Genomic DNA, 22,150 nt, shown 5'->3' with positions numbered 1-22,150 from the left:
AAGCTCTTTTTTTTATGTTACCTTTTGCCAAACATGTTCTTAATTTTAGAGAGAGAAAATGGATTATTATTTTTTTGAAAACTAATCACTATTTTTAAAAAGTAAATAATAAAATTATTACAATAAAATGTCAATATGTCATATTTTTTTTTATTTACTTGGTGCTTTGTAATCAATGTCACGTTTTTGTTGTAATTTTATTATTAAAATTTTATATAAATATAGTTTAGTTTTTTTTTTTGTGAAATGGTATAATAATATGAAAGTATATGAATTAATTTTAAGGTTCAATGGTTTAGGTAGGTCCCACATATTGGATAAAATATGTTGATGTAAGTTGTAACACCTTCCGTAGATAGAAAAAATCTCTATTGTACTAATAATAAAATGGGAAGTAGTCTACTAGTGCTTGCTAATTTACTAATAATAAAAATTCAATAATTTTATTTGATGATCGTGTTTTTGATAAAATATTAATGAATGTTTCCTGATAATATTTTTTTTGTTGATTGCGTTTACCAATATTGATAAATAGAAGTGGACTAGTAGTGCTTGTTAATTTACTAATATTTAAAAGCATTAATTCACCGGTGAAGGAATATATATTAATAATAATTTTATTTTTATTGGTGAGTTGTTTTTACTCATTATAATTTTTCAATATTTTTTCATAGAATTGCATTTTTTACGTACTAGTTTTCTATTTTTAACTACAATTAGGTGTGTACATGGTGAAGAACTTCAAATTGCTTTATTTCTGATGTATCTAGAAGAGTTCCAAGTCCGGATGGAATGATGACATTGTGTTTCTAACGTTGGTGACAAATACTAAAAATGGATCTAGTGAAGCTGATCAATATCTATTTTTTTCATTGTGTATATCTTCTGATTTTTGTTTAAATATGACGAGTATATGTCTTATTCAAAAAAAAAGAAAAGACAAACTCATATGACGGAATTTGAGCCGATGAATTTAGGCAATGTCAGTTATAAACTAATGGGTTTAAAGCTTCTTTGTTAACAGGCTTTTTTTGTCAAAAATTGAAACAGTACTTACTGTTGTTGTCGAGTTTAATCATATAAGTTAAGTTAGCCTTTATGTCTAGTCATTTAATGTACAATAATATTCTTATACTCACGAGATTTTTTCTGGTTTAACGTTAGTATAACTAATCATGGTTTTTATATCATAAAAACAAAAATAATGTTAAATTTATATTCTAAAGCAAATGCAAGATAAATGAGAATTGTTCTTAATCATAATGTAGGGATATGACATTATTAGCGTAGGGATATAGCTAATGGATTTGGCCAGTTGTGGTCTGATGTTGAAAGAAAAGTTGTGGTCTGATGTTGAAAGAAAAAGTAAGCGCAAGATAAACTACACATCAAGACACATTAAAAGGGATTCCAAACATACATTTTTTTTTGTTCATTAATTGTGAGTAATAATGTGCATTTTCAAATTTTTCGAATCAATGAAGAAAAAAATAGATGTAGTTAATATTATGTAATTCATAACAAAAATAAAAATGAAACAAAGATGACGAAAGAATAAGATTAAATATTAACAAAATCTTCTAGATATAATATTATTAATTTTGAAATACTATCTAGATATTTCTGATTTTATAATTAATGATAATTTTTAGAAATTTTGTTTGATAATATGGATAGTAAAGAGTTATATGGGTTTGTTCACCCCCTTCTAAAAAAAAAATTGTATACAATATTATAAAATAAAAAAAATCAAACCGCTCTTTTATAAACTAAACCGATAGACAGTTTCGTTCTAATTGTAAAATCTAACCCCTAACCACCTCATTTGTAAACTCCAACCAATATTCAGTTCCGTTTTAATTGTAAAATCTAAACCCTAACCACCTCATTTGTAAACTCCAACCAACATATAATTTCGTTCTAATTGTAAAATCTAAACCCTAACCACCTCATTTGTAAACCCAAACAGACATATAATTTCGTTTTAATTGTAAAATCTAAACCTTAATTCTTATTTATAAACTCAAACCGATATATAACCTCGTTTAATTGTAAAATCTATTTGAATTTTTAAATCTGTTTGTAACCGATATATTTAACTTTCTTTAAATAAAAATATACATAATTTGAATCTTTAATTTGTTTTGCTTTTTTATTAATTTTAATTTATTTTTAAAATGAAATATTAGATAGAACGTTCTTATTGGTTGACACAGAAAATCGTGAACCTAAGTATTTTTGGTTTGTTGATGGTTGTATATATTTATCCTTCAATGAGCTTTCGAATATCCTTTGACCCGTATTTGATGTGTAAAAAGTATTAAAAAATTTCACAAAAAGAAAAACGGGCTACTATGCCACCATGCAAAATTATATTGGATGAATCTTATTCTAATAAGGTTAATATGAACAGGCAAATCTTGACGAAACCACATACTGTATGAGTGATTTTAAGGAGAAAAATAGCCAAAACAACATTTAAGCTTATGATATACATGTTTTGTACCTTGAATCACATTGCGTTAAGAGTTTCGTCTAGGAAACTATTTCTTTTGTACCAATTCACTTACTCGTATTTGAACCGATGTAACAAGTGAAATTGAAAAAACTGTGGATGACGACAATCAAATTACACAAGCAAAATGCACCACAGTTTTGTTATATGACACTATAAACAAGTTAGATATATCATTTATAATAATAGTCCAAAGGACCAATGGTGTGAATGGTGGATACGAAACATAGTAAGGACTTTATAAACGGCGAGAATATCCAGAACCTCCACATTTCTTGCAAAAAATCAAACCTGCATTATTAACAATAACCAAATCAAATCACATGTTGTTTAGTAAGAAACTACTGTATTAAGTATCACATAAAAGGGTTAAGAAAATGCATGGTTAAGTAATTAAGTACCTGAACCTTTGCAGACTTTGCAGTTAACCAAACCAGACTCCACCTTCATCTTCCCTTCTAGGCAAAATACACATTTCGTTCCGCCTTTCTCGTACAAACGCGTCAAACAGAAACGATTATAAAGACAATTTAGACTCGAATGAAAACAGAATGAGAATACTTGTGAAACTATACTAAAACATTACTCACTTCCACTGAACAATGCGTAAAATTAAGTGTTCAATCAAAAGAGAAGCGTGGTACAGAGTAAAGGGTTTAGTCTCTATTAGAACCTAATTGGAATTTTTGATTTATTCTTTGAAGTGACTAATTAAAGATTTACAAATCATAATGCAAGAAAAGAAACAGAGAGATTCACCGTTTCCACCACATCTCTCACATGGCACTGGATCTCCCTGCAACAATCAATTAGACATCAAAAGATCAAAACCCTACAAGATTCTCAAGTAAAAGAATCGTAAATGAGAGAGCTTTTTAAGAACCAAACCTTGAAGCCGAGGAAGAGAGAGAGGGCAATGGCTACAACGAGACTGATAGTGACAATGAAGGTCTGTGTATCGATGAATCCGCCACCGCCATCGAAGCCGCTACTTAGGAAGAGAAGTGAAGGGTGAATGATGAGATTAGCTGAAGGTTGATGATGAACACTTGTCCGCCACTTGTTCTGGTTTCTATGGTGTCTGATTAGTTCAGGTTTTGGAAAGAAGAGAAATTGTGGTGGTGGTGGGTTTAACGAAGAAGATGAAAGAGAAGACGAAGAAGAAAGAAGTTGCAGAGAGATGAGAGGTCGAGTGGCCATGGATCCACTAGCACCAAAAAAAAAAACTCAACAGGATCATAGAACAGAGAACCTGTGGATGGAGAAGAGAAAAAATCAAAGAATCCGTCCATTAATGGGCTGTTAGTGGGCCTAATGGGCCTTTAGAATCTGGCCCATTTGTTTCCTCACAAACAAACCGATGAGTTATATAAATTTGAGCTTCTTCTTCCCCGACACAAAAAATTTCTAGGGTTTTGGAGAGTCGTAGCGCATTCGCCGTCTGTGAGCAAATCGACGAAAATGGGGCACTCCAATGTGTGGAACTCTCACCCGAAGAAGTATGGCCCTGGATCTCGTACCTGGTAATACATCTCTCTCTCTCTCTCTCTCTCTCTCTCTCTCTCGCGTTTTGCTTTTTTATTTGTTTGGTTTCTTTAGAACTCGCACACCATTTCCTTTTTTTTGTGATGTATCTATTGAGACTGATTAAGCTTTGAGTGATTTGTGTATTGCTGTTACTTTTGTGATTAGCTATGTGTTCTTGTTTTCTATGAAGGTGATTGTAGTGATTAGCTTTCGTCTTCTTCACCTTGTGAGATTATCTTATTTGGTATATTTGACTTTGTTAATTTGCAAATGATTGTAGTGATTAGCATGTGTTGTGTATGAGAAATTAGATTGTTATATTTGGCTTATGTCTTCAGCAAGTGAGATTGGTTTTGGTTGTTGTGAGTTATATTATATCTGGCATTTTAGGATTCTGATTCTGGCTTTGTAATTTTGCAATGTGTGTGTGTGTTATGTTATGTATAGCCGTGTGTGCGGGAACTCGCACGGGCTGATCAGGAAGTATGGATTGAACTGCTGCAGACAGTGTTTCCGCAGCAACGCTAAGGAAATTGGATTCATCAAGGTAAATTTCAATCTCTATGACTTTTTGTGTTTCTTTCATTTTTTTTTCTTTTTGGCATAGCTGTTTGATTCGTGGTTTTGTTCATCTTTTTTTAACAGTACCGTTAATCAAGCACCAACTTCATGATTGATGCTTATTATACACACATGATGGCATCGATGGGATTGGCTTTTTAATAGTATTGATGTTTCTTTACTTGGGAACCTTGTTGTTTTGGGAATTAAAATTAAGTTTTTGAACCGCTCATTAAGCATGTCTTGTTTGGATCAATGAAGTTTTAGTGTTATTCTCGTTCGTTTTGTTTTATCAGTCGAATTTTGATCAAGAATTTGAAGGTATGTTCTTAGAACACTCTTGAAATCAGACGTTCGAAATCTTTAAACTACTGTGGGAAAAGTTGAATAAGCAACTATGATATTAAGGATCTCTATAAGCTTTAGATACACATCTGTCTCTCGTATGATTTGCTTATGTCAATTACAAATTTGTGTGTTGACTATTGAACCGCCTTTCTATGCTTACTGGATGTTCGTGTGGTGTCAAGGTTTTAAATCCCTTTACAGATGTAACATATTTCTTATTCCCAAAGTCCAACTTGGTTATGCAACCTAAAAGTAAAAAACATTTCGTTTCCAATTCCAATGCTAATTAATTGTAAACGCCCAAGCTTGAGCGCATGTATATAAGGGGTTACTGCACATGTCAAAATGACCAAAATCCATGGAATTTGTCACAGAATAAGATCATAACCAATTCTTCTACTTAGAGACAAAAAAATAACTAAGATCAGACTATGCAATTTCCGGTTGAGAGAAGATCTTCAAGGAAAGTAACTTTGAAGACAGAGGAATCATGAGAATGATAAGTATTTCTATGAAGACGAAAAGCAATGGAGAAGAAGGAGAAAGTTAAACCTCCGTTTTTGTGGATGGAGTTGTAATGTATCCCTCCTATATATATATTAGCTCAAGTAGATAGACTCTTTCGGGTTGTTTTCGAGACTTGGGAAGAATCAGTGGAAGTGATATGTTGATGTTGGAGTGATGTAATGAGTAGTATTTGAACTCCATACACTTTCTGCAGATGCTTTCAATGTGACTTTATGATTCATGACCCCAACAGAGTTACTGGAACATGTTCTTTACATATTATGAGTGATATATCTTTTGTATAGTTTTTGATGAGACTTCAGCTGTTTTATGATTTCTAATACGTTTATGACCTTCCGCGGTTTTTTTATAGAGTTGATCAGATAAAGCATAAAAAAAGAAGAAGATGATTCAGGATATGATCAAGTTGATAGAAACATTACTTGGCAATTTCCATCGCCTTTGATCTTCATCTCTGAGTAACCTTCCCACTCCAATCTGAAGTCTTTCTTGATCATTGAGATCTTCCAAGCATCGTAACCTATCCTGGAGTCTCTCCCAATTATGTGATCAGAGATTTTATTAGTGAAGAAGATTAAAATAACTCTCACAATCGTCCAAAAGGCAATACAGAGTAAAAAAAACCTTTATAAACTAATAATATCAGAATTATGATTTTTATTTATTTATTTATTTAATTATTACTTATTAGAAATATTAATTTAAACAAGTTAATACTAATTATTAATCTGTAAAGACATTTGCATAATTACAAATTTCCTCAAAGTTTTCCTTTTATTTTTTTAAATGTTTTTTTGGTCACCCAAAGTTTTCCTTTTATATGTTTTATAAATTCTTCCGTTCCCATATTGTATTAGGATTCCTTTTTTTTTTCTTCCATGGACTATTATCTTTCCCTTTTCTTGATTTGATTTAAAAAACATCGATTTGAGTCTAGGGTATGTGAATACGAGTGGGCGTGATCTCCCAAAGAACTTGTTTCTTTAAATCCATCACAAGAACGATTTGGTGAAATTGGAGGAGGTTTCAAACCGCTCGAGATCGCTGGCAGATACCTTCTCTTAATTCTGTTTCTTTAGGTTTAATCGCTTTCTTTATTCGATCATGAATTCTCTATTGCGCCATGGAAGAATTCATGATCGAATATTTCTTCTGGGTTAGATGTGCTCTAAGCTGTTCTTATATCTGAGAGGGTAAGAGCAGATCTTAAGCTTCCTTGCATCATACCAATGTTAAGGTTGTTTGATAAAGCTCATACTGGAGATTATCATGCTTATCCCAAGAGATTGGTTGTATAAGGTGATTTTTGATAAGTAATGGTCTGATTTTTAATGCCTGTTTAGTATGGTTTCACCAATGAGATTTGGGTTAGGATATTACTTAAACTTGATCACTTCTGCCATGAGAGTGGATTAGTGAGTAATTAAGATCATTGTTTAGAGATAGCTCATGTTTGATTGAGGTTTGTTGACCAGTTTAGATAGCCACAACTTGAACACAGCCCATGAATCCATCTCTGGAAGCCTACTTTGTTATTTGATTGTTTATTATCGCATCTTATCTTGTTTTATTGCATTTGTTTATGTTTTAAGTTGTTACAGTTGCTTCTGTTCTTCAGTTATGCACCACTCGACCACCTGCTCGAACCAGCACTCGACCGACTGCTACTCGAGCGCCAGTTTACTTTCTTCTTTATGCTCTGCTCTTTTCTAGTTTGCTCTTGTTTACTTCTGCTTATTTGTTAATTCTGCTTTGTCTTGTTTATTGCACTTGTTCTATAGTTTAATTATGCATTAGTACTGTCTTAAATTGCTTTAATCTTCTGCATTTACATTTCTGTCATTAGGTTGTTAGAAACAAATCAACTTGATATTTGGCTTAACTTGAATGCATTGATCATGTCTTGACTGCTTACTTATCACACTCTTTATAGATTGACATCCTTTATGCTACAACTACATAAGGGTATTGAAACACCTTGCATACCATTTGATCATCTTAGCCTAAGTCTGTTTGCATGTTATCATACATTCACTCATTCATAGGTTAAGATCAGAAAAAACCATGTTTCAATTGGCGTCGTTGCCATTAGGGTGTTTATATGTTCCAGTCGAGATTTCATTATTTCAAGATTAAGCTATGTTACTTTTTATTCTATTACTCACCTCTTTGTTGTTCTGGAGTTCTGTTTTGATTCTCAGGTACCACTCGACCAGGCACTCGGCCGAGCACCTCAAAGCAAACGGTCGAGTGCTTGTTCGAGCACCTGGTCGAGCACCTGTTCGGAGTCTAAAAAAAACAGAATAAGAGGTGGAAATGGAACTACAACATGATCAGATTGAATCTCAAAGGAGAAGGAAGATTGGTGATAGTGATGCTCCCACTACACATATTCAGAGATTTGGGATAGTGTCTCCTCCTGTCCACAACACAACATTCACAATCAAGAGTAGTCTGCTCTCAATGTTTCAGAGCAACAGATTTCATGGACTGCCTAGTGAAGACCCTCTTGCATATCTTGATGAGTTTGATAGGCTTTGTTGCCTCACCAATATAAATGGAGTTAGTGATGATGCCTTGAAGCTGAGATTGCTTCCTTTTTCTTTAGGAGATAAAGCCCATTAGTGGGAGAAGACTCTACCTCCTGGAAGAATCACCTATTGGGTTGATTGTAAGAAGGTTTTCTTGCAAAATTCTTCTCTAGTTCAAGGACTGTACATTTGAGAAATGAAATATCAAGATTTCTCCAATAGAATGGTGAATCTTTCAGTAAAGCATGTGAGCGCTTCAAAGGCTACCAGAGACAATGCCCACATCATGGATTCAGCAATGAATATTTGTTGTGTACTTTGTATAGAGGTGTTCTTCCCAAGATCATGATGCTCCTAGACACAACCTCCAATGGAAGCTTCATGAATAGAGATGTAGCTGGAAGTTTGGAATTAGTAGAGAACTTTGCTCAGTCTGATGGAGATTATAGTGAGGAATATGATAACAGCTTAAGGGGAGGTGTTGATTCTGAGGAAGAGCATAGAAAGGAACTAAAATCCTTAGATGAGAAGCTTGTGAAGCTAGATAAACTCCTTCTAACCCAGCATAAGCAAGTACTTGTTTTTTGTGAAGCTGAGAAGTTTATGGTTCAAGTTTATCCTCCACAACAACCCCAGCAAGCTCTTGCTCAAGATCATGAGATGAAGAATATGCTTCAGCAACTCCTACAAAGTCAAGCTAATAGAGCTACAGAAACAAGTAAGAAGCTCACAGAGATGAATAACAAGGTGGACTGCACATACAGTGACCTTAATATCAAGATTGAAGCTTTAACTTGCAGAATGCTTCTCCTAGAGAGCAAGAGTGAATCTTCTTCTTCTAGACAACTCAATGGGACATCAATTGACAATCTAAAGGAGTTTTCCACTGCCCAAGCTATCTCTCTCAAAGAACTACCTACAAAGCTCACTGAGGACAGTGACGCCCAAGATGGGAGGGATTTTCTCCAACCAGAGGTGTAGAATGAGAAGAGAACTGAGCTTGAGACACCACTCGACCATACACTCGACCATGCACACGGTCGAGCACATGGTCGAGTGCCTGATCGAGTCATTGCTCAAGATTCTAACAAGCCGGTTCGATTCATTCCTCTTCCCTATCAGCCACCTTTGCCATTTCCAAGACGGTTTAAAGAGCAAATGCTGAAATAGTACAAGGCTTCTATTGATAAGCAAGCAATGATGGTATTGAGTCATGAACCTTTGTTAGAAAATGTTGAAATGAAGGATAAACCACATGTTAAAGAGCTTGAGGTAGAAGAAGAAAAGTATTGATGGGCATATCTTCATGATTGAAGAGAAAGGTCATGAAACTGAGTTTGAAATCTTTGAGGGTGTGAATGGGGTAGAAACAGAGAACTCGACCTACTGCTCGACCTACCACTCGACCGAGCATCTTAGGTCACTCAACCAAGTGGTACCAAGTCACCCAGAATGCCCAGACTTCATCCCAAGCTTCACCAACAACAAGAGCCAAGAAATCCTTCCTCTGATGGTTTGTCTGAGCTTCAAACTATCAACATTCTACATGATTCAGTGAGGGAGTTAACAACTAAAGATGAGGAGATAAGTGGGGAAATCAAGCAGCTCCATGGTAAAGTCAGAAGTTCCTCTCCAAAGAAAGCAAGACAAGGTCTGAGTATTATTAGTAGAAACAACTCTTTTAGCATTGACCCAGGAATAAGAGGAGGAATGCAATCTTTAAGAACAGAGGGGACTTCATCACCTCTCTATGACCCTTCCAAAGCATAAGAAGTATGCAAAGTCAAGCTTAGAGACTTTAAACAAGCTCACTTGGGAAGAAGTCCCGAAAGTATCCTTGTACATATTGGTTTAAGTTTCTTGTTATTTTGATCTTGTTTTCTTTAGTGTTATGGTTGGTCACGTAATAGGAAGGGAGTTTAAGCACTTGGTGATATTCCAACAAATGAAACCCACCCTCAGCCCATCCCAAGTAATACTCCAACTCTATCTTTGTATATACCATTGCATTTCTTGTTTTTATGTTGTTTCTTGATTCTTGAATCCTTTTCCAATTTTTTCTTACACAAGAGACTGTGTAATTTAAGTTTGGGGGAGGGTTTGAGATGACATTTGACATTGTTTTCTATTTTCTTATTTCAAATTTTTAGCATTATCATGTTAGTACTTGCATTTCATCTATGACATAGAAAAGCTCTAAAAATTTGAATATTTTCACAAAAATCTTTAAAAATCAGAGTGTTCATGTAGTTTGCATTGCATATTGGGATCTTGTTAGCATATTTCATATAGTTTCATATGTTGCATTAGGGATCTATGATGAGTTTAGCCTTGTTAACTTGTTTAAATTCACTAAACTAGGATCACTGCCCAAGTTAATAGTACTTTGATGCTAGTTGAGTGGTTAGAAACATAAGATTGAACCAAGTCTAGAATTCGTATATTTCATTCTGGTCTAAACTGAAGCATGTTGTGAATTGAAGTCATTTCCTACTTATATGAACCTAATATTGACTTTTAATTATCAGTTTGTGCAATGCTTTAAACTCATGGACACTTTATACATATTTGGATCATCTTTCCCATTTTTACAACTATTGTTGATCCAAGTAGTTGATTTCATCATTGAATCAGTTTTCCCCACCCATAACCAACCTTTCTTTCAAGCCATGTTTATTCTTGAGTGTGTGAGGCCTATTTTGGGATTGAGCTTGGTAGAAAGTGTTAGGTTTGAACTGACAAGAATAAAGCCTTGTGTAGTTCTAGTTTGAATTTTTTAAACTAGATAGGACTAGGTGGTTTAAATTCTGGGTTTGGGACTTGGTGTGTTTGAAAAACAAAAGAAAAGAGGGAAAAGAGAAACAAAAGGGTAAAGTCCTTGGGAGAGAAGTGTTTTCAAGTAAATTCAAGCTCTAAGTGAAAGAATGGGGTGTAGTAAAAGTTTCAAATAAGGTTCTGGTCAAAGAAAAGAAAGAAAGAAAAGAAGAGTCTAGTAAAAAGCTTTATGACTTGGGAAACAAGTAAGAAAAGGAGCCTTAGCAATTAAGAAAAAAAGAAAAGGAGCCTTAGCAATTAAGAAAGAAGCCTCCGTTCCACTAGAGAAATCAGTAAGAAACCTTTCCTAAGACTGAAAAACAAAAGAGAAAAAGGATAAAAGAGAAGAGATGAAGTTAAAGGGTAGAACTAGGACATTATGGGATTAGAATGTTATGAACAAATACTTTGGGTGCCTTTGGGTAGACAAGGTTCTGTTCTTGTATGTGTCTAAGTGTTCTTACCTTTAGTCTTCTTCTAAAGCTCAATCTATTTTTTGTGAAAGAACCCTTGTTATTGATAATCCCCACTCAAAAGAGGACCATTTTTGTCTCTAAACCCTTATTACCAAGCCAAATGAGTTTAAACATTTCTTGTTTAATTAATGTTAAAGGAAATGACTGATTTGAATGCATGTGGAAGTATAAGGCTTGAATCATTTAAGGTTGTGAAAGACTTGTCTAAAATCTTTAAGTATAGCTCATTCACCTTGCATCATAGTACGAGTAACTTGGACATTAATTATAGCTAGTCTATTAACATGTTTAAGGTTTTGAGATCCCACTTTCAAACCTGTCTTCCTACTTATGTCTTGTTTGTTTGCTTGAGGGCAAACAAAGAATAAGTTTGGGGAAGTTGATGTACATATATTTTACCATGTTTAAGCATAGTTTATCTTTCTCTTTTGCATTGTTTAGTAGTAATTCCTTAGGTTTTATAGCCATTTCTGTCCAAATATGCACTTAGAATGTTTAGAAGCATGCATTGCATACATTTGTGCTTTTGGAGTATTATTAGGTGTTATGGAGCTCTAAAAGGCTATAAGGAAGGACTTGGTATTACTTATGGAGATAAACAAGATGATTGGAAGTATTAGGAATGGAAAAGAAGGCACTCGACCATACACATGGTCGAGCACGCGGTCGGATTCATAACGAGCTCCTCAAAGATTAATTCGAATGAAGATTTTCACTTGCGATTCAGCTTTTCCATCCTTCATAAAAGTTGTAGCCTTTTAGGTCAATCCAGTGGTCCCTGTCCAACGCCAGTGGTCTGAGGTCAATCCGAGGTGTATTGCAAGAGCTATCCCTGTTTTACTGAAAAGATTTCATCCCAGATGGAAGACTGGAGCTACTTGACGGACCAACCACTCGACCATGGCACTCTACCGTGCATGGTCGAGCACTTCAAGCCGCCTATGTATTTTGTCTGCTAGCTAAATCATGACTTCCTTCTCTCACTATATATACCCCTTGTACCCTGTGGCCGCAAAGAAGACAGAAAATATCTTTTAGGAGTAAGAGAGAGTCAGCAAACCTAGTTTTTTCCCATTTTGTGATTCATTTACTTTATTGCATCATTATCTACTTTTGTTCTTGCTTTTTCCAAAATTTTCTTAGTTTATAATCTTTATAACTTTCTGTGTGTTGAGAATCTGGGTTTGATACTTTGTATTGAATTAAAGATCTCTCTCTTATTTATCTTATCATGTTAGTTTCATTATTTTCTGGGTTTGAGTTTATTATTATCATTATTTGTTCACCTCAGTAGTGAGCTAGGATTCTACAGATGGATTAAGCTGGTTTAGGGATGTGGTTGTTTGGATTGGTCAAGCTTGTTTGATAATATATCTCTTCTGGGTTAGATGTGCTCTAAGTTGTTCTTATATCTGAGAGGGTAAGAGCAGATCTTAAGCTTCCTTGCATCATACCAATGTTACGGTTGTTAGATAAAGCTCATACTGGAGATTATCATACTTATCCCAATAGATTGGTTGTATAAGGTGATTTTTGACAAGTAATTGTCTGATTCTTAATGCCTGTTTAGTATGGTTTCACCAATGAGAGTTGGGTTAGGATGTTACTTAAACTTGATCACTTCTGCCATGAGAGTGGATTAGTGAGTCATTAAGATCATTGTCTAGAGATAGCTCATGTTTGATTGAGGTTTGTTGACCAGTTTAGATAGCCACAACTTGAACACCAGCCCATGAATCCATCTCTGGAAGCCTACTTTTTTATTTGATTATCGCATCTTATCTTGTTTTATTGCATTTGTTTATGTTTTAAATTGTTAGAGTTGCTTCTCTTCTTCAGTTATGCACCACTCGACCACCTGCTCGAACCAGCACTCGACCGAGTGCTACTCGAGCGCCAGTTTACTTTCATATTTATGCTCTGCTCTTTTTTAGTTTGCTTTTGTTTACTTCTGCTTTAACTAATTCTGCTTAGTCTTGTTTATTTCACTTGTTCTATAGTTTAATGATGCATTAGTACTGTCTTAAGTTTCTTTAATCTTCTGCATTTACATTTATGTCATTAGATTGTTAGAAACAAATCAACTTGATATTTGGCTTAACTTGAATGCATTGATCATGTCTTGACTGCTTACTTATCACACTCTTTATGGATTGACATCCTTTATGCTACAACTACATAAGGGTATTGAAACACCTTGCATACCATTTGATCATCTTAGCCTAAGTCTGTTTGCACGTTATCATACATTCACTCATTCATAGGTTAAGATCAGAAAAAAAAAAACCATGTTTCACCCTGAATTGCAAAGGAACCCCCAATATCCTTATCTAGAACATCAAGGTAGAAGGATAAGAGGGATCCACTGACGGCTTCCACCAGACCAGAGAAACCATCCAGTTATCAAAGTGAAATGGCTCCATCTTTCACACCTCAAAAATATCTTTCTTTGCATCAAAGTCAAACTAAAATTTCCCTAAACCCAAATCCGCACCAGCAACCTTCCTTTCCAACTGCCAAATCCGGGGGAACATGAACAACAAAGACTTCATGTCCTGTCAGATCTCGATCTTATGGAGAGGAGCCTTCCCTGACATCGCAACCCCGGTGAAACTACTTTCCAGCAAGTGACTTTGAGACATGGAGATCAACAAGAACCATGCAATACCCGCAAAAAGTCATAAAAAAGACCAGAGTAATTGCAAACTTGTAAGAAGCAACCACGAAAAGAAGCTAGAATGAATAAAGCTCTTCTTGGATAGCCCCTTTAAATACACCCACTTCTCTCATAATCGAACCCATAGAAGAAGAAAACTTTCCTCCCCCCAAATATGCCAAATATTTTGTCGTATCAAAAGAGAAAATTTTCATCGTGCAGAGCAAGACTGATGCTGCCATGGAAAGTGAATAACCACCCTCCCAAAACAAGATGACATCCCAAATATCGCCTTAATGAATTGCCAAATCTGAGCCGATATACAATAACTTCTAGGCAAGGAAAATAGGAGAACCAAATCTCAAGATTGCTCAGGAGACCCGGAACTGTTGCCGGAGAAGCACAATACTGGCACACCGTCATCAAACAAGTACCTTCACGTCCCGACAACTACTCTACCAGCAACGAAAACCACCACCATGGAATCCCTTTGTCCGCTCAAAACAAAAAGAAATCATTTGTCACCCAGTAAGAAGGCAGACCGAAACTCTCCAACCCAGCCTGAAGATTTATGGAGTTCCCTTGCCAAATCAACCCCAACCAGCACGCCGCAGCACCCAACAGACCCACTGTGATCTTCAATTGAAGAATTAGAATTGCGACAGATCCCAACCACGATCCTCCCAAGAACCGCCTCCATCGTATTTCCACCAAATACCAAGCCTCGCCCATCATACCCACCTTTATCTTCGAGAAAGAAATCAAGCATGGGCTCAAGAACCAACCCCGAGACCTTTCCAAGATCCACCTCCTACATTTCCCCAATCCGCATCTAACATCACCCAACAAACCTTCAGACCATCCAACCGACACCAAGAAAAAAACCCCAACCAAATCCGTGAGAAACCTTTCCAAACCACTTCAATTCATAAAATTTAGAACTCTAATGTCACCATCGCCATCGCCATCGCCTTTGGGAGAGAGTTTTTTTTTTTTTTCGATTATGGCATTTTCGTAAATATCTAATTATGGAAAGATATAAAATAGAAGTAAAGTCTTATTTTTTTTTTTTTTTTGGAAATTTTAAAAATAATCTTTCAAATCGTACATTGCACTTGCAAAAATGATAAATGACAGATCACATAAAATTTTAAATCTTGTAATTTTAGTAAACAGAAAAATGAGTTGTTGACTCCCTGTATAAATATTTTTTTTTCTTATTCTTCATTTCCTTTTGTACCTCATTATATCTTTCTTCTTTTAAGAATCTATTAAAAGTGAAAAATAGAACACGTTTATTGTATGAACTAATTCCTTATATGTATTGTCTTTTCCTGATGAAAACTTGTATATAAATATAATCCCGCAGAGAGAAGATTGTCGAGACCGGATTAAAAGAAAAAGACTCAGAAAAGCATTACAAAAACCATTAGTCCTGAGGTTTGGCTATCTATTTGGTAATCGAAGCTTAGACATATCCAAACATTGGTCCGATGAAATAAGAATCAGGTACACATCTTAGTGAATCTATGTTATATATGGTTACCATATTACCTACACCTTATGCAAAGATTATTAGGTTTTGGATTTATATTTTCTTCCACTCGTAGATCATCTTTCGTTTCATTAATTGTTATGACATTAGTAATCATGTTTTGTTAATTGTTATGATTCGATAACTGTTGGGTGAAAAACGAATCTGTAATATGATATCCAAAAGTCCCAGAAAAAGCTCAAATTTCATTATGAGTGGCATGAGAAATTTGTAAACCAGTGAGATGTTATCCTAGCAAAAATAAATACGATGTTTCATTTTCCAGGTTAAGGGGTTCGATTTTTTTAGCTCGAAAGAAACGGAGATGGATCAGAAAACGAGGGAGAAGAGTGAGGATAAGCAAGTGAAGAAGAAAGCTAAGTTAGAATGGAGACAAAGGGATTGTGCAAAGCCAATTGGGGAAGTGATTAAACGTACTGGTGGCAGAGAAAAGATCACATGTCATTATGAGACATTCGAGTTTCATGGCAAACGATATGGACTGGTGAGTTTTGTTTTGTTTTAAGAGTTTGAGGGATTACTATAATATATATATATATATATTAATTTGTGTGATGATAAGACTACTTTAATGAAACGTTTCTGTTCTATATGTGTAATTCTTGTAATACCATTTACATTAGGCTTTTTTCTTAATTTTGGTAGGAAGATACAGTGCTTTTGGCTCCGGAAATCTCTAACCAAAACAACTATGTTGCGATCATCAAGGTACGAAATATGGAATAGTTATTCGTATATATACTTTTAGGTTATTCGTATCATAATCAACAATTAAATATGATTTTTTTTCAATTGTTTGTTGGACATAGGATATTTATGTAAAAGAAAAAGATGGACTTGTGAAGTTGGAGGTGCAATGGTTTTACCGTCGAGAAGATATTAAAATAAAACAAGTTGGAAAGTGGGAATCTGAAGAGTCAGGGGAGATTTTCTTCAGTTTCCATCGTGATGAAGTGTTTGCTGAATCTGTGAAGCACAAGTGTCTTGTGTATTTTGTGCCAGATGATAAGCAAATTTCAAATTATAGTGAGCATCCCGACTTCATCGTGAAAAAGGTTTATGATAGTATCAACAATAAGTTGAGGAAGTTTTCTGATAAAGGCTTTAATGTGCGTCAAAAGGCTGAGATTAATATTCTCGTGGCAAATACGATTTCGAGGATTGGTCATCTCCTTGACAATAATAAATCCCAAACGACTGAGATTTCGAGGCGTAAAAGATCAGTTAGGAAAAGATGTGTCTCATCCAAAACTGAGATAGAGAGTTCTGGAAACAATGCTGAGGTTAATCCGGTCTCTGAGAAGTTAGAATCATTACCATCCAGTGATTTTGATCGTGACAAGAAAATGACTGAGCTTTTGGAAGCACTACTTCAGCACATATGTTGTGCAAGTAACGAGAAGCAAGCTGGCGATGTTGAGTTTATGTCACCAGATAACGTTATTGTGGTGGTATTTGCTCTTGAGGAAGCTTTATATGATTCTTTTGGAGAAGATACACCAATGTATAAGTATAAGTTGGAGCTTCTGGTTGAGAAACTCAAGGTTAGTTTAACTTAGTTCCTTCTATCCTTCATTTTTTTTTTACAATTGTTTTCATGATTTGTTTTGTCATGCATGTGTTGATGGAAGTCCTAGGCTTTGGCAATTATTTCATTTAAAAATATAAAATGTGGTTCTCTTGGAAGTTGATCTAACGAATTAAGGATGAGAAAATGTTTTAAAATAAGCTATAAGGTACAATAGAACATCGTACACCATATGAAATATATATGTAAATTGTTACAAGGAATTTCTCAATATATTTTTTTTCAAAAAAAGATATAGTCATTGAAAGAAAATATTCATATATGCATATGTGAAATATTATACAAAAATTTACTCCTTCTGTTTCACAAAAATGTCATTTTAAAGTTTTAATCTTGTGTTTACAAATTAAAAGTGTTGTTTGCTATTTTATATATGCTTTGTACGTATAAACATGAAATAATATGGCTTTTAATCATACACCATGATATATACACCGCCGTATGTAATAGTTACATAATATTACATGATCCAGCTAAGTTCTATACTAATATTCTTTATATAAATATTGGAGAGCATTAGAATTAAATTGTGTACCAACCATTGAAGTTAGCTTCTATTTTCTTTAGTTATTTTTACTTTTTGTATTTGAATGTTTAATTGTGATATCTTATTGTTTGTTTCTAGAACTCACCAGTATTAGCTAGAAGACTTCTCAGGGGCGGATTAAAACCTGAACAGGTTATAAAGATGAAAGGCTATGAGCTCTCACTGGTAATATACCCAAATTTCTTTTAAGTAAATATGGAATGTTACTGTCATTATAGCAATACCACTGAACCAGAATCTTCATGTTTATTGTTAATTAATCACATCTTATGTGATTTTGACATGTTAAATTGCTGAGATTAGCGTTTTTTTTTTTAATAACTTTTGTTGAAACATAGGCTGATTTTGAACCAAATTTGGAGTAAGATGCTGGATCGGATTCACCTCCAAAAGTGTTGGGCTTAAAGATTCTCTCCAAGGTTAATGAAGATACTAACTAAATAACATATTTAGTTGTATCTTTCTTCTTCTTCTTCTTCTTCTTAATTGTTAGACAGAGTTTTTTTTTCGTACAATTTCCTTTCGATATATGTTGCAGATCATAACTTATTTTTTCAAGACCTATTATTTAAAAATTCAAGTATGAAAGTTTAAACAGATTACATGTGCTGGCATGTATTTTATTGAATTATAACTTATAAGTACAAATATTTTTTTGGTTTTTTTTTTTTTTAAATAGTACATAAGACTTTCACCATTTTAATAAACCATGGGTCCAAGTCCGTCCAACGACTGAATCAAGGAAATGTCATGTATAGTAATTAAAACTAAATATATAATCAAGGCTTCTTTGCTTATAATGGATCGAATAAATCAAATGAGAAGGCTCGTATTGGGCCTAAAACCTATAGCCCTTTAGTATAATATTGTCGGTGTTGATTAAAAAAAAATTCTAGGGTTTTAAAAAAGGTCTCTCTCTCTTGTCGCCGTTCCTTCTTCCTCTGTGATCAAATCGGCGAAATGGGTCACTCCAATGTTTGGAACTCTCATCCGAAGAAGTACGGCCCTGGATCCCGCACCTGGTAAATTCATCTTCCTTCCTCGCCGATTCGTTTGCTTCTTACATGTATAGAACCTACGCAAGATTTTTGTCTTATCTATTGATGAGAGTCTATTAAGATTTTGACTAGTTTTTTGGTTTCAGTGTCCTTTATTGATTCATTGTAGTGAATAGTGTAGCTCGGTCGAAATTTTATGTTAATTGTGATTTGCGTTTGTGAGAATTTTGATGTGTCATGTGAGATACGGCTCAAGTACGAGAGATTAGCTTTTGTTATGAGATTGTTGTATTTGGATTATGTGTTCACCTTGTGAGATTAGCTATGTATTAGATTTGGCATTTGAAAGATTCTGACTTTGTTAATTTTGCAAATGATTGTCTGTCTGTATTTTGAAGCCGTGTGTGTGCGGGAACTCGCACGGGCTGATCAGGAAGTATGGTTTGAACTGCTGCAGACAGTGCTTCCGCAGCAATGCTAAGGAGATTGGATTCATCAAGGTAGTAGATTCTACTTATGAATGTATATACTGATTTGCATCTCACATGATTGTTCATTCTGATTTCGTTTTCTTGTTTTTGCAGTACCGTTAATGAGAGGCACCTCAGTTCTTTGGACTTTGATTGATGCGTATAATAGACAAACATGAACTGGCTTTGAAGACCCTTTCAAGTTGTTGTTGCATTTATTGCTATAGTCAAGTTGTTGCATTCGTCTCTAATTAAAGCTTTTGTAATATTTGGAGTAATGATGTTTTAGTTATTTTATTTATTTATTATTTTTTTTTTTTTTTTTTTATGAAGTCATATTTTGGTTTTGATTTAGAATTTGCATTACTGTGAGATCAGTTTTTGTTTATAAGACTTGCCTAAACATCATAACTGATTTGACCAAAAAAAAAAAAAAAACATCATAACTGATAAAAAGACACTTATGATTAGCCTAAAAATTGCTCTATTGGTCTCAGTCTGATTCTCGAAATTAGAACAGAAAGAAAGAACAAATTCTAACACATCTTTGCGAGTTGTTTGAAGTTATTTTTGGTTTTGTTTTGTGTTGTTTTTCATATGCTTATCAATCCCTAAGAAGTGCTAAGATTGTCATTTGTCAAAACCTTTAATTATCGAGCTTGTGAAGTCAAACAAAGAACTTGACGAAGTCAGCGGAGTAACTTTATTTTTTTTTTACATTCAAACTCCATATATTAAATTATTGGAGATGACTTTTTTCGAAAAAGAGTCAGTTAGGTACCGACGATCTTACATGGGAAAAACAGAAATCTCGTGCTCTTGCACATTTCGCAAGTTTATAAGCATGGATATGATCCTCTCGAGGAATATATCTAATACTAAAATTAGCAAATCTATCTTTGAAATGAGTAAAATCCTTCAATTTTGATGAAAAGGTCGGTCAATCCTCGATATTAGACGTCATCCTTAGGAGGTCTGAACAATCCGTAGCAAAAAGAGCTTTATCCATGTCCAACGCTAATAAGCACTCTATAGCCCAAATAAGGGTATCTAACTCTGCATGTAAAGGAGATAGGCTTCTACGCGATCCTTTTAGCCCCATGTGCAAGATTCTATCACCAATAGACGCAATCCAACCATGTCCACTCTTATCCACCTCTGTATGCCAAGATCCGTCTATAAAGCATACAAGAGATTCTTGTGGAATTGCAGTCGAAGGTATGCCTGCTTCTACTATCGCTGATGTTAAGTCTCTATTATTTGCTTTTCTCCAAACTTCTTTTTCTTGGATAGCTTTCTTCAATGGAGTAACTTTATAGTATCCAGTTTTAGCACTTTTGGCTCGTGAAAACTTTGTTGGAACTTCTTTTCTTGTTCTTAATTTAATAAAAATTATTTTTCTAACAAAAAATAATAGTTCTAGAGATAACAACATAATACCTAGATTAAAGATCCGTATGATGTGTCAGGTTTTAGGAGCCGTGACTACCTCTTAAAAAAAATGGGCAAATGCCCTAAGCCACAATTTATTTCATAATTTTATAGGCCACATTACTCAACATCATTTTACAAGGTTCTAGCTCCAATTTTCTTTGTTTGGCTGTAGATCTTGGTCTCAAATATATTTTGGGATTTTTTTTGTTGACTATATTATTAACCATAGAACATATTTATATAAGTTTTTTCCCAAAGCCTATAAATCTCTGAGCACGTCACTGTATACATCAAGTAAGATTTGTTCAGGGCAAACTTGAATTTGTTCACGTAATGAATGCGAACGCGGGAGATCCGTGCTGTAAATGGCAAGCGCTGGACTTCCTCCAGTACTCGATCGAGATTGGGAGCGGAGCTCGTCGCCCGGTGTACTCTCGAGGAGAGCTCGTGGAGCATCGTCTCGAGGCGCCGTATTGTTTCATCCTTGAGGTCTCCTTCAGACTGTCGGGCTGGTAATGTTGGAGTCCGTGGGCTTCAGCTCCGCTGGCCTTGACGGTCCTGGTGTTCGTCAGCTGGTTCCCGCCTGCTACGTCGATCGATGGATCCTACGACTATAGACGCTGGGCGGCGTCTGTGGCCTTCGTAGCGTTCTTCGACGGACAGCAGCGCAGGGGGCGGTGGATTCGCATGCTGTTCGCCATGGTCGTTCTCGCTCCGGCGCTCGCTCCGTCGTTGCTGGAGCCTGCTTATTTGATTTTGCGATGCTTCTTGTGCCGCCACGATTGCTTCGAGCCGTTGGTTTGTTCGCGCTTCCTGACCGTCGAGTCGATCGAGTATGACTTGCATCAGGTCGTCGAGCCCGCTCCTCTGGACGGGCAAAGCATTAGGGAGGGCGGCATTGGGGTGAGCGGCGGCGTTTGTGAGAGTGGCGCTGGGGAGAGCGGCAGCGTCGGGGAGAGCGGCAGCGCATGTGAGGGCGGCGCTGAGGAGAGCGGTGGCGTCAGTTACCAACTGGTCGGTGACAGGTCCGGGTCCGGCTGCAGCAGTTGTAAGAGGCTCGAAGGGCGCATCGGGCGCTGGCGGAGGTGTCGTGCTCGGCAAGGGGCCTTCGGCTGAGACGGTTGAAGAGGGTAGAGGCGGTACGGTTTGTGCTCTCGTTCGCCCCCATCGCTGCTCCGTTAGTTGCTCCGTCGGTTGCTCTGTTGCTTCGTTGAGATCGTCGCTAGGGTTCGTCATCAATCTTGAAATTTCGAGGAAGTGAGGACCGTCGGTATTGATTCGTCAAAAAGAAGTGTTCTACTCTGGCTCCACGGTGGGCGCCAATTGTTTGTACTGGGGATTGCACAACACTAAATAAATATCGATTTTATGGGGAAAGAGTGAAGTTTGTTCTTTATTAACGTTAGGAATGCGAGGTCGTCACTAAAACGAGTCAAGATCATGCTCGTCAGTTCACAGGAGAACTGACAAGTGAGTCACGACGAGCTCGGAAGCTAACAGAAAATTATACAGAGAATAACAAGAGTTTTTAGACGCAAAGTATTGCTCTCGGGGTATTGTACGCGAGTCTCTCCCCTTTCTCCAGTGAGTACTGTTTCTTTA

The 22,150-nt window shown here is 35.7% G+C and overlaps 3 protein-coding genes, 1 non-coding gene and 1 pseudogene across 5 annotated transcripts; 3 read left to right on the top strand and 2 right to left on the bottom strand.

Moving 5' to 3' along the window:
• Nucleotides 1-2,546: 2,546 nt before the first annotated feature.
• LOC104780262 (uncharacterized) lies at nt 2,547-3,861 on the bottom strand. The gene is made up of 4 exons (XM_010504764.3): nt 3,404-3,861; nt 3,275-3,311; nt 2,917-3,000; nt 2,547-2,806 (listed from the first exon to the last, which is right to left on the bottom strand). The coding sequence occupies exons 1-4, from the start codon at nt 3,713-3,715 to the stop codon at nt 2,754-2,756; spliced, it is 486 nt and encodes a 161-aa protein (XP_010503066.1). The 5' UTR covers nt 3,716-3,861; the 3' UTR covers nt 2,547-2,753.
• Nucleotides 3,862-3,874: 13 nt separating this feature from the next.
• LOC109132669 (small ribosomal subunit protein uS14z/uS14y/uS14x) lies at nt 3,875-4,880 on the top strand. Its single transcript, XM_019244606.2, has 3 exons — nt 3,875-4,038; nt 4,490-4,589; nt 4,688-4,880. Exons 1-3 carry the CDS (start codon nt 3,977-3,979, stop codon nt 4,694-4,696), a joined length of 171 nt encoding a protein of 56 aa, XP_019100151.1. The 5' UTR covers nt 3,875-3,976; the 3' UTR covers nt 4,697-4,880.
• A 3,317-nt stretch (nt 4,881-8,197) lies between these two features.
• On the bottom strand, nt 8,198-8,303 carry LOC147945778 (small nucleolar RNA R71). The gene has a single exon (XR_015597864.1). It is a non-coding gene; the product is annotated as a small nucleolar RNA R71 (small nucleolar RNA).
• Nucleotides 8,304-15,307: 7,004 nt separating this feature from the next.
• LOC104780261 (ASI1-immunoprecipitated protein 3-like) lies at nt 15,308-18,315 on the top strand. The gene is made up of 6 exons (XM_087510194.1): nt 15,308-15,465; nt 15,777-15,995; nt 16,157-16,219; nt 16,321-17,055; nt 17,725-17,811; nt 17,985-18,315. The coding sequence occupies exons 2-6, from the start codon at nt 15,816-15,818 to the stop codon at nt 18,009-18,011; spliced, it is 1,092 nt and encodes a 363-aa protein (XP_087366320.1). The 5' UTR covers nt 15,308-15,465; nt 15,777-15,815; the 3' UTR covers nt 18,012-18,315.
• Nucleotides 18,316-18,532: 217 nt separating this feature from the next.
• On the top strand, nt 18,533-19,502 carry LOC109132667 (small ribosomal subunit protein uS14z/uS14y/uS14x-like; annotated as a pseudogene). Its single transcript, XR_015596739.1, has 3 exons — nt 18,533-18,668; nt 19,043-19,144; nt 19,229-19,502. The product of XR_015596739.1 is annotated as a small ribosomal subunit protein uS14z/uS14y/uS14x-like (transcript).
• Nucleotides 19,503-22,150: the final 2,648 nt, after the last annotated feature.

Source organism: Camelina sativa, chromosome 4, assembly GCF_030686135.1.
Source record: "Camelina sativa cultivar CO46 ecotype springtype chromosome 4, ASM3068613v1".
Taxonomy (NCBI): Eukaryota; Viridiplantae; Streptophyta; class Magnoliopsida; order Brassicales; family Brassicaceae; genus Camelina; species Camelina sativa.
Note: the sequence above shows the minus strand (reverse complement) of the source record. Positions and strands in the feature narration are given on the sequence as shown.